Source organism: Mauremys reevesii, linkage group 8 (genome assembly GCF_016161935.1).
Source record: "Mauremys reevesii isolate NIE-2019 linkage group 8, ASM1616193v1, whole genome shotgun sequence".
NCBI classification, from domain to species: Eukaryota; Metazoa; Chordata; order Testudines; family Geoemydidae; genus Mauremys; species Mauremys reevesii.
This window is the reverse complement of record NC_052630.1, coordinates 816,003-831,282: the sequence shown is the minus strand read 5'-3', so window position 1 is coordinate 831,282 and position 15,280 is coordinate 816,003. Positions and strand designations below refer to the sequence as shown.

At 67.3% G+C, this 15,280-nt stretch overlaps 1 protein-coding gene across 1 annotated transcript; it reads left to right on the top strand.

The window, feature by feature from the left end:
- Positions 1–764: 764 nt before the first annotated feature.
- On the top strand, positions 765–14,066 carry F12 (coagulation factor XII). The gene is made up of 14 exons (XM_039485224.1): positions 765–862; positions 1,970–2,009; positions 2,384–2,483; positions 2,890–2,960; positions 4,226–4,333; positions 4,765–4,896; positions 5,198–5,302; positions 6,259–6,433; positions 6,603–6,703; positions 6,774–7,032; positions 7,142–7,278; positions 9,906–10,049; positions 12,699–12,847; positions 13,848–14,066. The coding sequence occupies exons 1-14, from the start codon at positions 806–808 to the stop codon at positions 14,043–14,045; spliced, it is 1,776 nt and encodes a 591-aa protein (XP_039341158.1). The 5' UTR covers positions 765–805; the 3' UTR covers positions 14,046–14,066.
- Positions 14,067–15,280: the final 1,214 nt, after the last annotated feature.

Sequence of the window (15,280 nt, the reverse complement as noted above, 5' to 3'; positions counted from 1 at the left end):
GTCCTTTGTTCAGAGCTTCAGTTTGTAGCAAAGTCCCTCCAGAGGTAAGAAGCAGGATTGAAGACAAGATGGAGATGAGGCATCAGCTTTTTATAGGCTTTTCCAGGTGTAGGAACCTCTTTGTCCTTACTGTGGAAAATTACAGCAAAATGGAGTCTGGGGTCACATGGGCCAGTCCCTGCACTTCGCTGAGTCACAAGGCGTGTCTGCCTTCTCTCCATGGGTCAATTGTGTAGCTGATGGTCCTTAATGGCCCATCACGCAGGCTAGGCAGAGCTAACACCAACTTGTCTGGGATGTCTCCCAGAAGCACAGCACGAATTTGAAATACAGACAGTATAGAGCCAATACTTATAACTTCAGCTACAAAATGGCACATGCATTATCATAACCAGCATAATCATAACCAGCAACCTATAACCTGGTCTTAGACACCTTATATGACCCCCTTTACCTAAGATTTGGTGCCACTACAGGACCTTGGTTGCAACCATGTTCTATATGGTCCCAGATTATATCAATAACGTCACACCATCTCTGGAGATATTTAAGAGCAGGTTAGATAAATGTCTATCAGGGATGGTCTAGACAGTATTTGGTCCTGCCATGAGGGCAGGGGACTGGACTTGATGACCTCTCGAGGTCCCTTCCAGTCCTAGAATCTATGAATCTATGAAGCTATAATCCCTGCCCCCCCAGCAGCCCTGGTTAAATCCCACCCCAAAGACCTTTGCTTTGGGCTGGATCGATTGGGGACTGTTTGTTCTGCCTGGGAGCAGGCGCAGCCCCTGCCCTGCACAGCGCCATGATGTCCCTGCTGCTGCTGCTGGTTCTGCTGCTCAGCCCAGGGGCAACCGTCCCGGTAAGGTTCCCCCGCCCCTGAGTATCACAACAATTCACTCTGGCTTCAACCCTCCCTCATGCCCAGCCCCCCAAGCTGTTGACCCCCAGCCCCCTCCGACCGTGACCCCCAGTCCCTCCCTGCCCCATGCACCCTTAATCCCCAAAGTGTCCCACCAGACCCTGGCTAGTCCTGGCGCACAGTGCCCGGGTCAGGCCTGTGCCGTGGAGAGCTGAGTGTAGGGCTAGGAGCCAGGCACTGCTTCTAGTCCCAGCGTCGCCCCAGGCTCGCTGGGGCCTGGGGCAATTCACATCAACTCTGTGTAGCACACCGAGTGTGTGAGCCCATGGGACCCGCCCCTCCCCCGCTCAGTGGGAGCCCAACGGACCCGCCCCTCCCCCGCTAAGGGTGAGCCTATGTGACCTGCCCTCCCCGCTAAGCCTGAGCCCACATGACCTGCCCCTCCCCCGCTAAGTGTGAGCCCAAGGGACCCGCCCCTCCCCCGCTAAGTGTGAGCCTATGGAACCTCCCCTCCCCCACTAAATGTGAGCCCATGGGACCCTCCCCTCCCCCGCTAAGTGTGAGCCTATGGAACCTCCCCTCCCCCACTGAGCATGCACATGGGAACCTCCCGCAACCCCCTAAGCCAAGCCACCGCCCTACTCAATGCGCCCCCAGCCATGGCAGGAGGCTGCTCTTCTGGGCCTGCCCTTCCCAGCACAGACGCACCCCAGAGCCTGCCGCCCGCTCAGGCTGTCCCTGCTGGGCCCCCGCAGGGCTGGCCCCGCATGCCGACCCTGGCTTCCTTCCTCATCGGCACCCACACCTGTGAGACTGGGGCCTGGGGCGACCCCTGCGCTAGGCGGGGGCCCAGCCCAGAGGGACTCTCTGACCTGGCTCCAGCTGGAGAGGGACAGTCCTGGCAGCCCCTGGCCCTGGCTCCTGCTCTCAACTCCTCCCTGGCCAGGGACGGCCCCTGCTTGGCCCCCAGGGGGGAAGGGCTGAACGGCCACAGCGAGCAGCAGTGCCTCATAGCCAGGCATGTGCTAGGTCCTGTCCCCGGGGCGGCTGTCCCGCGGGGGCCAGCGTGCGGCTCGCTGCACATGCTCACTGGGTTCTGTCCCGCAGGACCGGCGTGACAAGCCCCCGCCGAGGATGAAGGGCGAGGGTGAGTGTCTGTCATGGGCGGTGAGAGCAGCTCCAGCCTGGCACCAGGGGTCCTGGATGGCAGAGCACATGCCCGCTGCTGCCTGGGCCTGCCAACGCTGGGGGCCCCCTGCTTGGGCTAGACGGGCTGTCCTGGGGGGATGGTCACTGGCACGAGCCCAGCTCTCACCCCGGCTGCTCACGTGGCCGCAGAGGCAGCCCCTGGGAGCAGTTCCCCCAGGGCAGGGGCTGGGAACTGGTGTCCGCTAGGTGAGATGGGGGCAGGGGGAGACTGTCCGTCCCTCCCTCCTGCCAGGGGTGGGGGAGAGAAGGGGCCTGAAGCCCCCCAAGGAGGGACTGTTTCAGGGCAGCTCCCCTTTTGCCCTTGCCTTGCAGTGACGGCAGCCAGTGGGGAGCCCTGCCACTTCCCCTTCCGCTACCAGCGCAAGATGCACCATTCCTGCCTCCGGGACGGCCTGCGTGGCCACCGGGCCTGGTAAGAGCCTTCTGCCCACTCCTGGCGCCCCAAACACCACGGAAGGGCCCTCCTTCGGCCCCCGTCTGCGGGGAGGGTGGCAGCCTGACCGAGCGTGACCGGCAGCCTTGGGCAGAGGTGAGGGGGCAGGCAGGACGGCTGCCCTCTCCATGCCATGACCAGCCCCATGCAGGAGATGCAGGGAGAGCAGAGCCCTATGGGGAGCTGGGATTCACTCCCTTGGGGTAGGGCTTCGTCCCCAGGGCGAGGGCACAGCGCCTGGCACCACCACAGGCCTCTTGGGCAGCACGTTCCACGCAATGCCCAGAGAGCTCCGGTCTAGCCAGGGACCCAAGACTGCCCCCTCGCCCCCCTGGTCTCCGGGGCCGCACCATCGCTCCCCCCTCACTGTCACCTCCCGCGGCAGGTGCGCCACCACCGAGAACTACGACCGGGACCACAAGTGGACACTCTGTGGGGAGGACAAGAGAGTGACAGGTGCGGCGGCCAATGGGAACCCAAGTGACCCCTACGCAGGGGAGGGGGGTTAAGATTTCCCTGCTCCAGCCCCACATGGGGGGCAGGTCTGCACCCCATGTCCCACTGCCCTTCGCTAACCCATCCAGGACCAGCCTTAGGGAAAATGGCATCTGGGGTGAGCTTGTATTTTGGCACCCTGACCCCCAAGGGCATGGTGCCCCCCATTGCCCCACCCCTGTGGACATGATGCCCCCCACTGTGCCCCTGGCCCCCAAGGGCATGGTGCCCCCCATTGCCCCACCCCTGTGGACATGATGCCCCCCCGCTGCACCCCTGGCCCCCAAGGGCATGGTGCCCCCCATTGCCCCACCCCTGTGGACATGATGCCCCCCACTGGGCCCCTGGCCCCCAAGGGCATGGTGCCCCCCATTGCCCCACCCCTGTGGGCAAGATGCCCCCCACTGTGCCCCTGGCCCCCAAGGGCATGGTGCCCCCCATTGCCCCTGGCCCCAATGGGCATGGTGCCCCCCATTGCCCCAGCCCTGTGGGCATGATGCCCCCCCACTGTGCCCCTGGCCCCCAAGAGCATGGTGCCCCCCATTGCCCCATCCCTGTGGGCATGATGTGCCCCTGGCCCCCAGGGGTGCCCCACCCCCCTGGACCCCTAACCCCTGTGCCCCTGTGGGGAAAGTGAGCTGGCTGCACAGATGGGGCGGCTGGCCCTGCTGCTTGCTCCCCCCAAAAGGCTGCTCCTCCGCCCCGTGCACCCCTGGGGTCCGTGAGGGCTCCCTGCATCCAGGGCACTTTCCCTGCGGGCTGCGCAAGGGCAGGGCAGAGAGCAGCAGCTCCTGATTGTCAGCAGAGCCCAGGTGGGGAAAGCGCTGGATGCCCGGAGCGCTTGGCGTTGCTCCTCCCCACCCCCAGCCCCCTGGGGGGCACAGAGGAATGTGGGGGGGCGTCACCGCTCGCACACAGACACCCCCACTGGGCACTCCCCACACGCGGCGCCCCCCTGCCAGCTGGGAGCAGTTTCTGTCTTTACACCTCTGCACTGCTGCACGGGGCCCCCCTGGGCAGTCACCGGGGGTCGCCCAACCCTAAGGCAGCCCTGGACTCACAACAGGCTCCACCAGCCCCTCCCACGGCTCTGCCCGGACCAGCTCCCTCCCAGGCGCTCGTCCAGGCCTCAGGGGCAGGGCTGGGTTCCGGCAGGGCCTGGTGATCCTGGCGCTGCTGCCCCCCAGCCTAGAGCCTTTGCCCCTGACTCTGCTCTCTGTCTGCAGATCCCTGCAAGCCGAACCCCTGTGAGCACGGGGGGGCCTGCAAGAGCAGCCAGGATGGCTACCGCTGTGTGTGCCCTGCCCGCTTCCACGGCCAGCACTGCCAGAAAGGTGACTGGGCCCAGCACCCACCCCTCCTCTTGGGCCACACAGCCCCAGCAGGGCGCAAAGGCGTGGGGACCTGCTGCCCGCCCACTGCCCTGGGCCCCTGCCCCTGGCCTGCCAGCCCCTGGGGATGGCACACTCACCTCCAAGGGAGGCCTGCTCCAGAACCACCTCGCCAGAGGCAGCTGCGGGGCAGAGCCCCCCACAGATCAGAGCCAGGCACAGCCCCACCACTGAGCCCAGCTGGCTTCACGATGTCGAGCACACCCCACCCCACCCGGCTGGGCCAGCAGCAGCCCCTGGGAACAGGCACTGGGTTCGCAGCGGGCAGGGCCTTGACTGGCCTGAGCTGGGGCACGGGCAGATGCCGAGGTGGGACCGGGCTGTGTCTGGGCTGGGGGAAGGGAGGCCCTATTGGCCCCACTTGGCTTTTGCAGAGAGCTGTTTGGAAGAGCGGCTGCTGGCGTCTTTCCTTGAGGGAGAGAGGTGGCTGAGGTACCGGGCCCCCAGCGTGGAGGAGTGCCACTGTGCCGGCGGGAAGGCTGTCTGCCGGCCAGCCCATGGCAAGGGTGAGAGCGGGGAGCAGAGAGCACTATTCCACAGGGGGAGGGTCCACCCCAAAGAGGCTGGGGCTACCCCGCAGAGGGCAGGGTGTGGGCAGACAGAGGAGCCGAACGGGGGTCGGGGGGAGGGCAAGGGCAGGCAGGGCAGCGGGAGGTGCTGGACTGGGCAGTGGTGATGCGCTGCTTGCTCAGGGGCAGCTGAGCTGGGCACCGTAAGCCAAACTGGCCCCAAACATCTGGTCAGTGCCAGCCCCCAGCAGCAGCTGGCCCCATGGAGGCAGCCCTGACACCTGTCTCTGCCCTGCAGCTTGCCCCACAAACCCCTGTCTGAATGGAGGGCACTGCATGGAAGTGAAGCGGGAGCCGGTCTGCAGCTGCCGGAATGGCTACGCTGGGCTGTTCTGTGACATAGGTACTGGCACCCAGCCTGTGCCTGGGCAGGGACGCGGGGCTGGGCCTGGAGCCGTACTGCACGGGCTGGATCGGGATCCCTGGGCCCCCGGAGGGACTGGGCCTGCTCGAGGTCACAGAGCGGGGATCAGAGCTCTGGGCATCCAGCCTCCAGAGCCCACGGGGGAGCAGGGCTGCCCAGAAGGGGGGCAAGTGGGGCAATTTGCCCCAGGCCCCACAGGGGCCCCCACGAGAATATAGTATTCTATAGTATTGCAACTTATTTTAATGGAAGGGGCCCCTTGTCACGGAGTGTGGGGGAGACCAGGCCCTGCACCCCCGGGCTCCTGCGATTCACCAGGACTCTCAGCCAGCCAGTGAAGCAGCAGGTTTATTTAGACGACAGGAACACAGTCCAAGACAGGTCCTGCAGGTACAGACAACAGGACCTCCCCCCCAGTTAGGTCCATCTTGGGGTCCCAGGAGCACCACAGCCCCACTGGGGGGTCAGAGCCCCGTCTGGGATCCCCTCCATTACACTAGCCAGCTCCTGACCCTCTAACTCCCTCCAGCGTCTCTCACCCAGCCTCCCCCCGGCTCCTCCCCCAGCCTTTGTCCAGTGTCCCAGGCGGAGGTGTCACCTGGGCTCCCACCCCGGTTACATGGTCAGGTATCCTCCCTCAAGGCCAGTCTCCCTTCCCCCATGCAGACAGTCCCAGCCAAACTCCCCTGCCACCTTCCCAGGCCAACACTCCCCACTCAGCATTCACAGACCACATCAAGAACAGTCCCAGTTCGTCACACCCCTGAAATTGCTTTGCCCAGGCCCCCAGGCCCCTTGGATCCTCGGGGCGGCCCTGGCCCAGAGCGGGCTGGAGGTGCCCACATGCTCTGAGAGTGGCCCAAGGGCGGGGGGCGGAGGGATTGCGGGGAGGGAGCCGTGGAGAGACACCCAGTAACTGGCTCTTTACTCACCAGACCGGAGGCAGGCCTGTTACGCCGGGAGTGGGCTCCTGTACAGGGGCATGGCCCACACCACCCTCTCTGGGGCACAGTGCCTGCCCTGGGACTCGCACCTGCTGTCCCACGAGTTCTCCAGCCGCTCCTTGCGAGACCCACTCAGCCTGGGCCTGGGCGGGCACGCCTTCTGCAGGTGAGCGACGGGCACCAGCCCAGAGAGGGGAGCTGGCAGGCAGGAGATGTGAGATGCCAGGGCAAGGGCAAGGGCTGGGTGAGATGGGGCAGGGTGCTAAGAGATGGGGCTCAGGCTCCTGGCTGCTGTGCTGGAGCCTGTTGACAGAGCGGGGGGTTCTCCATTGCAGGAACCCCGATAACGACAGCCGGCCCTGGTGCTACACGCTGAGGGAGGAGCAGCTCAGCTGGGAGTTCTGCAGCGTCCCCCCATGCGAGCAGCATGCAGCGGGTAGGCCCCGAGGATCTCTCAGAGGGTGGGGGGGCAGCGGAGCCTCGCGTGACGGGCTCTCTCCCCACAGGTGCTGTGGAGACAGTGGAAGCAGGAGCCCGGCCGGAGGCCAAGCCCACGACCAGGAGCCCCAGCAGCAGCTCTGCTCAGGGCTGCGGGCAGCGGTACAAGAAGAGCTTGTCCCTGCGGAGCCGGGTTGTTGGCGGCATGCTGGCACTGCCCGGCTCCCATCCCTACCTGGCAGCCCTGTCCCTGGGGGAGCACTTCTGCGGGGGGACCCTCATCGCCTCCTGCTGGGTGCTGACAGCTGCGCACTGTCTGCAGCACAGGCAAGTCACTGAGCACGGCCAGGCGGGGCAGGGCACACCGGGGAGGGAGCAGGGCTGTGGTGGGCAGCCAGCGGTGCTTCCCTCGCTGACAACTGGTCACGTCCTGCAGGCCGAACATCTCCCACATCTCTGTCCGGCTGGGGCAGACCCACTATAACCAGAGTGCACAGGGCTCCGCCGAGCTCCGTGTGCAGGACTACGTGCTCCATGAGAACTACTCCCAGGCCACCCAGAGCCACGACATCGGTGAGCGCCCATCCCCCACCCAGAGCCACGACACCGGGGAGCGCCCATCCCCCGCAGCACCCATCCCCCACCCAGAGCCACGACACCGGGGAGAGCCCATCCCCCGCAGCCCCCACCCCCCACCCCGAGCCACGACATCGGTGAGCGCCCATCCCCCACCCAGAGCTACGACCCTGGGGAGAGCCCATCCCCCGCAGCACCCATCCCCCACCCAGAGCCACGACACTGGGGAGAGCCCATCCCCCGCAGCACCCATCCCCCACCCAGAGCCACGACACCGGGAGCGCCCATCCCCGCAGCACCCATCCCCACCCAGAGCCCCGACACCGGGGAGAGCCCATCCCCCGCAGCACCCATCCCCCACCCAGAGCCACGACACTGGGGAGAGCCCATCCCCCGCAGCACCCATCCCCCACCCAGAGCCACGACACCGGGGAGAGCCCATCCCCGCAGCACCCATCCCCCACCCCGAGCCACGACACGGGAGAGCCCATCCCCACAGCACCCATCCCCACCCAGAGCCACGACACTGGGAGAGCCCATCCCGCAGCACCCATCCCCACCCAGAGCCACAACACCGGGGAGAGCCCATCCCCGCAGCACCCATCCCCCACCCAGAGCCACGACACCGGGGAGAGCCCATGCCCCGCAGCACCCATCCCCCACCCAGAGCCACGACACCCGGGAGAGCCCAACCCCCCCAGCACCCATCCCCACCCAGAGCCAAGACACCGGGAGAGCCCATCCCCCGCAGCACCCCTCCCCCACCCAGAGCCACGACACCGGGGAGAGCCCATCCCCCGCAGCACCCATCCCCCACCCAGAGCCACGACATCGGTGAGTGCCCATCCCCCACCCAGAGCCACGACACTGGGGAGAGCCCATCCCCCGCAGCACCCATCCCCCACCCAGAGCCACGACACCGGGGAGAGCCCATCCCCCGCAGCACCCATCCCCCACCCAGAGCCACGACACCGGGGAGAGCCCATCCCCGCAGCACCCATCCCCCCACCCAGAGCCATGACACCGGGGAGAGCCCCTCCCCCGGAGCTCCCCTACCACCACCCAGAGCCCCGACACCGGGGTTTGCCCATGCCCCGCAGGACCCATCCCCCCACCCAGAGCCACGACACCGGGGAGAGCCCATCTCCTGCAGCACCCATCCCCCACCCAGAGCCACGACACCGGGGAGAGCCCATCCCCCACAGCACCCATCCCCCCACCCAGAGCCACGACACTGGGAGAGCCCATCCCCCGGAGCCCCCATCCCCCACCCAGAGCCACGACACCGGGGAGAGCCCATCCCCCGCAGCACCCATCCCCACCCAGAGCCACGACACGGGAGAGCCCATCCCCCGCAGCACCCATCCCCCACCCAGAGCCACGACACCGGGGAGAGCCCATCCTGCAGCACCCATCCCCACCCAGAGCCACGACATCGGTGAGTGCCCATCCCCACCCAGAGCCACGACACTGGGAGAGCCCATCCCCGCAGCACCCATCCCCCACCCAGAGCCACGACACCAGGGAGAGCCCATCCCCCGCAGCACCCATCCGCCACCCAGAGCCACGACACCGGGGAGAGCCCATCCCGCAGCACCCATCCCCACCCAGAGCCATGACACCGGGAGAGCCCATCCCCGCAGCACCCATCCCCACCCAGAGCCACGACACCGGGAGAGCCCATCCCCGCAGCACCCATCCCCACCCAGAGCCACGACACTGGGAGAGCCCATCCTGCAGCACCCATCCCCACCCAGAGCCACGACACTGGGAGAGCCCATCCCCGCAGCACCCATCCCCCACCCAGAGCCACGACACCGAGGAGAGCCCATCCCCCGCAGCACCCATCCCCACCCAGAGCCACGACACCGGGGAGAGCCCAGCCCCCGCAGCACCCATCCCCCACCCAGAGCCACGACACCAGGGAGAGCCCATCCCCCGCAGCACCCATCCTCCACCCAGAGCCACGACACCGGGGAGAGCCCATCCCCGCATCACCCATCCCCCCACCCAGAGCCACGACATCGGGGAGTGCCCATCCCCACCCAGAGCCACGACACTGGGAGAGCCCATCCCGCAGCACCCATCCCCACCCAGAGCCACGACACCGGGGAGAGCCCATCCCCGCAGCACCGCTCCCCCACCCAGAGCCACGACACCGGGGAGAGCCCATCCCCAGCAGCACCCATCCCCACCCAGAGCCACGACACCGGGAGAGCCCATCCCCGCAGCACCCATCCCCACCGAGAGTCACGACACCGGGAGAGCCCATCCCCGCAGCACCCATCCCCACCCAGAGCCACGACACCGGGGAGAGCCCATCCCCCGCAGCACCCATCCCCCCACCGAGAGTCACGACACCGGGGAGCCCATCCCCGCAGCACCCATCCCCACCCAGAGCCACGACACCGGGGAGAGCCCATCCCCGCAGCACCCATCCCCCCACCCAGAGCCATGACACCGGGGAGAGCCCATCCCCCGCAGCACCCATCCCCCCACCGAGAGTCACTGCATCGTGAGCGCCCATCTCCCCCAGTCCCACTGCTCCAATCCTGCCCCCCTGGTTGCCTGTAGTGAGGACGGTCCTGGACTTTCACTCACCAGCTGTTTCCCTGGTGTCCCAGCGTTGCTGCGTTTGAAGGCAAAGGCTGCAGGCCACTGTGCTGAGTTCTCCCACTCCATCTCGCCCGCCTGCCTGCCCCGCGCCTGGGAGCCTCTCAACGCCAGCAGGCCCTGCGAGATCGCCGGCTGGGGGCACCTGTACGAAGGTGAGTTGGGGCCCAGCTGTGCTGGGTCGGATTAACCTTTTGTGGGCCTGGCACCAGACATATTTGTGGGCCCCCCTGGGGGCAATGGAGCATGGGAGGGGGTTGGTCCCTGGAGCGAGGGGCTGGCCAGGGGCAATGGGGCATGGCATGGTGGGGGCAGCCCTGCCCAGCCCAGCCCAGGGCAAGGTGTTCACAAACCAGCAGTTGCCAGATGCACACTGGCCCGCCCAGCCCTGTGCTGCCAGCGTCCCCCTTCCCCTTGGGGGTGGGCCCAGGCCGTGCCACACAGCCCCCGCCTCCCTATGCCCAGCAGGCCCCCCACAGACCCACCATCACAAATGTGCAGTGGCCTGCACACCACCACCCTGCCCAGCACTCCCCCCCACACAGCCCCACTACTACTGCCCAATGCACTTCCCCACAGCCCACCACCACTACACAGCACCCCACTCAGAACGCCCACTGCCCAGCATCCCAACACACAGACCTCCCCCACCGCCCCCAGAGATCCCTCCCCACTGCCCAGCATCCCAACACACAGACCTCCCCACCGCCCCAGAGATCCCTCCCCACTGCCCAGCATCCCAACACACAGACCTCCCCACCGCCCCAGAGATCCCTCCCCACTGCCCAGCATCCCAACACACAGACCTCCCCACCGCCCCAGAGATCCCTCCCCACTGCCCAGCATCCCAACACACAGACCTCCCCACCCCCAGAGATCCCTCCCCCACTGCCCAGCATCCCAACACACAGACCTCCCCCACCCCCCCGAGAGATCCCACCCCCACAGCCCAGCATCCCAACGCACAGACCTCCCCCACCCCCCCAGAGATCCCTCCCCCACTGCCCAGCATCCCAACACACAGACCTCCCCCACCGCCCCGAGAGATCCCTCCCCCACTGCCCAGCATCCCAACACACAGACCTCCCCCACCGCCCCCAGAGATCCCTCCCCCACTGCCCAGCATCCCAATGCACAGACCTCCCCACCGCCCCAGAGATCCTCCCCACTGCCCAGCATCCCAACGCACAGACCTCCCCACCGCCCCAAGAGATCCCTCCCCACTGCCCAGCATCCCAACACACAGACCTCCCCACCGCCCCAGAGATCCCTCCCCACTGCCCAGCATCCCAACACACAGACCTCCCCACCGCCCCCAGAGATCCCTCCCCACTGCCCAGCATCCCAACGCACAGACCTCCCCACCGCCCCAGAGATCCCTCCCCACTGCCCAGCATCCCAACACACAGACCTCCCCACCGCCCCAGAGATCCCTCCCCACTGCCCAGCATCCCAACACACAGACCTCCCCACCCCCAGAGATCCCTCCCCACTGCCCAGCATCCCAACACACAGACCTCCCCACCGCCCCAGAGATCCTTCCCCACTGCCCAGCATCCCAATGCACAGACCTCCCCACCCGCCCCAGAGATCCCTCCCCACCACCCCCAGAGATCCCTCCCCACTGCCCAGCATCCCGACACACAGACCTCCCCACCGCCCCAGAGACCCCCCCACTGCCCAGCATCCCAATACACAGACCTCCCCCACCGCCCCAAGGGACCCCACAGTTCCTTGCACCCAAAACACACAAACTTCCCCCACTGTCTCACAGCCCAGCACCCTCCACAAACCCCCAGAGACCTACTCCCTCACACCCTGCCCCCCGGCCACATTCACCAGCCCTGCTGGGAGGTGACGGCGTCTGCCAGGCTGAGTTGACAGCGCGGCCAGGACCAGTCCAGTGCCAGGGCGGGGAATTGCTCCGGCCCCTTGGGAGTGGCATGATTAGCCAGGCCAGGGTCTGCCCCTGCCCCAGCCTGGCTCCCTCACGGCCCACTTGCCTGGAGGTAGGGTGACCGTATGCCTTTTGGCCGGGACAGTACCCGACTTTTTTGACAAAAACAGGCATTTGTCCTGTTTGCTCGTCAGCTGATCAGAGCAAACGAACAAATGCCCAGTTTACCAAAAAAGTTGGGTGCACTCCCCTAGCAGGGCGTGGAGGAATGTGTGCGGGGATGGCGATGTGAGGTGTCAGGCAGTGAGGCTGGGGGATCAGCCCCAGCCCTGGGCAGAATGGAGCTGGGGGGTTTGGGGGCTAGCCCTTGGCTGCGGCACGGGGAACTGCGGGGGGAGGGGTCAGTCCCAACCCCTGGCCACGGCTTGCAGAGCTCAGGGAGGAGAGGAGGGGTCAGCCCCCGGTGGTGCAGAGCTGGAGGGGGGGGGGTCAGTAGCACCAGCCAGGGGCTCCAGCTCTCTCAGCCCCAGCTGTGGCCAGGGGGCAGAGAGGAGCCGGGGGGCAGAGAGGAGCCCTTAGCTGGCCTGTGACCCAACAGGGGTGAGCAGGGGACAGAGAGGAGCTGGGGGGCAGGGCCGGTGGGCAGAGAGGAGCTGGGGGGCAGGGCCGGGGGGCAGAGAGGAGCCGGTGTCACATCTTCCCCGAGGGCTGGTGCTTCCTCACTGGTCACACGGACACTGCGTTTGCCCCCCGCAAGCCCAAGGCCTCCTAACCACTGCCAGCCCAAGAGGGGCCGGGCACATCCCTGGCACCAGCTGGGGTGTCCCTGTGCCAGGTGTCTGTGCCCGGGCTGCATGGCACAGCAGGGTCCCTTGCTCACACTCGTCCCCTCTCTTCTCCCGGGCAGGAGCTGGGCAGCTCTCTGAGTCCCTGCAGGAAGCTGTGCTCCCCATTATCCCTCACGAGCAGTGCCGTTCCCCCGAGCTGCATGGGGCCAGGATCACCACAGACATGCTGTGTGCCGGCTACCTGGAGGGGGGCACCGATGCCTGCCAGGTGAGAGAGCTGGGCAAGAGGTGCCGGGGGCAGGTCAGCTCCAATCTGGCTGCAATTTGGGCAGGGACAGCCTCTCCAGCAGCCCCTTTGTGAGCTGAGACCCCGCATTGCCACGCTACCCTGGGCACCCCCATGAGCCAGACCACCCTCTGCACCTGATTCACACAAGCGGGCCTTGATCTCCAGCTCCCTGCTGGAGGCTGGTGCTAGCTCATCCCTGGGGAATCCGCCCCGAAGGGGAGAGCCAGGGGCTGATTTCTCAAGGGCACTGATGTGTCACTGCTGTTCCCACCCAGTGCCATCGGGGGCTCCCGTCCGCCCCGCCCGCCCCCAGTGCCAGCGGGCTCCCGTCGCCCGCCGCCGCCCCAGTGCCAGCGGGGCTCCCGCCCGCCCGCACCCAGGGCCAGCGGGGGCTCCCGTCCGCCCCGCCCGCCCCCAGTGCCAGCGGGGGCTCCCGTCCGCCCCGCCCGCCCGCCCCCAGTGCCATCGGGGCTCCCGTCCGCCCCACCCGCCCCCAGTGCCATCGGGCTCCCGTCCCCGCCCGCCCCAGTGCCATCGGGGCTCCGCCCGCCCCAGTGCCATCGGGCTCCCGTCCGCCCGCCGCCCCAGTGCCAGCGGGGCTCCCTGCCCCCGCCCGCCCCAGTGCCAGCAGGGCTCCGCCCGCCCGCCGCCCCAGTGCCATCGGGGGCTCCCGTCCGCCCCATCCGCCCCAGTGCCAGCAGGGCTCCCGTCCGCCCGCCCGCCCCAGTGCCAGCAGGCTCCTGTCCGCCCGCCCACCCCAGTGCCATCGGGGCCCCGTCCGCCCGCCCACCCCCAGTGCCAGCAGGGCCCCTGTCCGCCCGCCCACCCCCAGTGCCATCAGGGGCTCCCATCCACCCCGCCCATCCCCAGTGCAATTAGCCCCCTTCGACTGTACTGCAGGGTTCCCCAATGCCATGGTGCCCAAGGGGAGGGGCCAGCCCCAGGCCTGCCTCCTCTGACCGGTCCCCTCCTGCTACAGGGAGACTCTGGTGGGCCGTTGGTGTGTGAGGAGCAGGGTCGGGCCACACTGCGCGGGATCGTCAGCTGGGGCGTGGGATGCGGAGAGCAGGACAAGCCCGGCATCTACACCAATGTGGCCCACTACCTCGCCTGGATACAGGGCCACACGGGCGAGTGGGGCCCAGAGCAGGATCTGCCCCCCATGCCCACCCAATAAACCCCCCACCTGGGGCCTGTCACACCCTCGCTTTGCCTCTGCGTCTCTGGGGGAGCATCCCATCAGCTGCCCAGGTGCCAGAGCCTGGTGACGACTCGCTCCCTGCTCAGGGCCCAGGCCCTGGAGCAGCTCATGCTGGGAGCTGGAGCTCAGGGAGGGACTGAGCAGCCTGATGGAGCTACCCCTGCTCTTTCAGAGCAGCAGGGGCTGCAGGACAAGGGATGCTTGATCTTCACCCTGCGGGGCCTGCTGGGCCCATCGGGGCAGGATGCTCTCAGGGAGCGGCAGGGGGAGGAGCTGGGCACGCGGGTCCAACATTCACCAAGCTCCAGCCAGGATTGAGACTCGGCCAGGCCGGCCAGAGGATTCAGGGGGCCTGGGGCAAAGCGGGGGAGCTGCGGCGCTTGTATTCACCCAGCAGCGGTCCGGGTCTTCGGCGGCTGGGGGGCTCTTCAGTCGCTGCACATCTTCAGCAGCACTGAAGGGCCCCCTGCCGCTGAAATGCCGCTGAAGACCCGGACTGCTGCTGGGCCAGGGCTCGCGGGGCCCCTGTGGGGCCCCAGGGCCTGGGACAAATTGCCCCACTTGCCCCCCCCTTGGGCGGCTCTGGACTCAGCCCCTCCACACTTGTCCAGCCTGGGAGGTCTCTGGCCCAGCCCCGCGCCCTTAGGGTGGCTCTGTGCCCCACCCAGCACCACCCCCTGGCTGCACCTGGCCAGGTGGGCAGCGTGGGGGGACACTGGAGGCTGTGGAGGAAACTGATCCTGCTCCCCGTGGGATGAGGGATTGTTCCCTGGCGCCAAGCCCAGCCTGCCGCACCACAGAGCCTGGGAGCCGGAGTGGCTGGGAGCTTGGAGCTGGGCCTGCTTCCATGGGAGCCACACTCTCAGGCACCAGCAGCTGTTTTTAGCCAGGGGGAAGGTTTGATGCTCGGGGATTTTCTATTTTGAGCCAGGAAGCTGAAGAAGCTGGATGGCGACTGACCCCTGCATGTCTGAGCTGAGCGCAGCCCAGCCCTGATCGCAGCCCAGCCCCCAACCTGCCTGGCCCGGATCGCAGCCCAGCCCCCAACCTGCCCAGCCCAGATCACAGCCCAGCCCCCAACTGGCCCAGCTTCAATCCCAGCCTTGGGTTCAGCCCTGGCCTGCACAGTGTAGCCTTAGTGCAGACCCAGTTCTGACCCGGGGGGTGGTAGCAGGGGTAGGAGATGAGGTGGGGGCAGGGAAGTCCTACGG

What these genes read in the sequence shown, in the direction of transcription:
- F12 (XM_039485224.1), top strand. Translation starts at nt 806, where the DNA reads ATGATGTCCCTGCTGCTGCTGCTGGTTCTGCTGCTCAGCCCAGGGGCA. An exon ending in CCGGCCAGCCCATGGCAAGG is followed by an intron (nt 4,897 to 5,197) that starts GTGAGAGCGGGG and finishes TCTGCCCTGCAG; the next exon opens with CTTGCCCCACAAACCCCTGT. An exon ending in GCGCACTGTCTGCAGCACAG is followed by an intron (nt 7,033 to 7,141) that starts GCAAGTCACTGA and finishes CACGTCCTGCAG; the next exon opens with GCCGAACATCTCCCACATCT.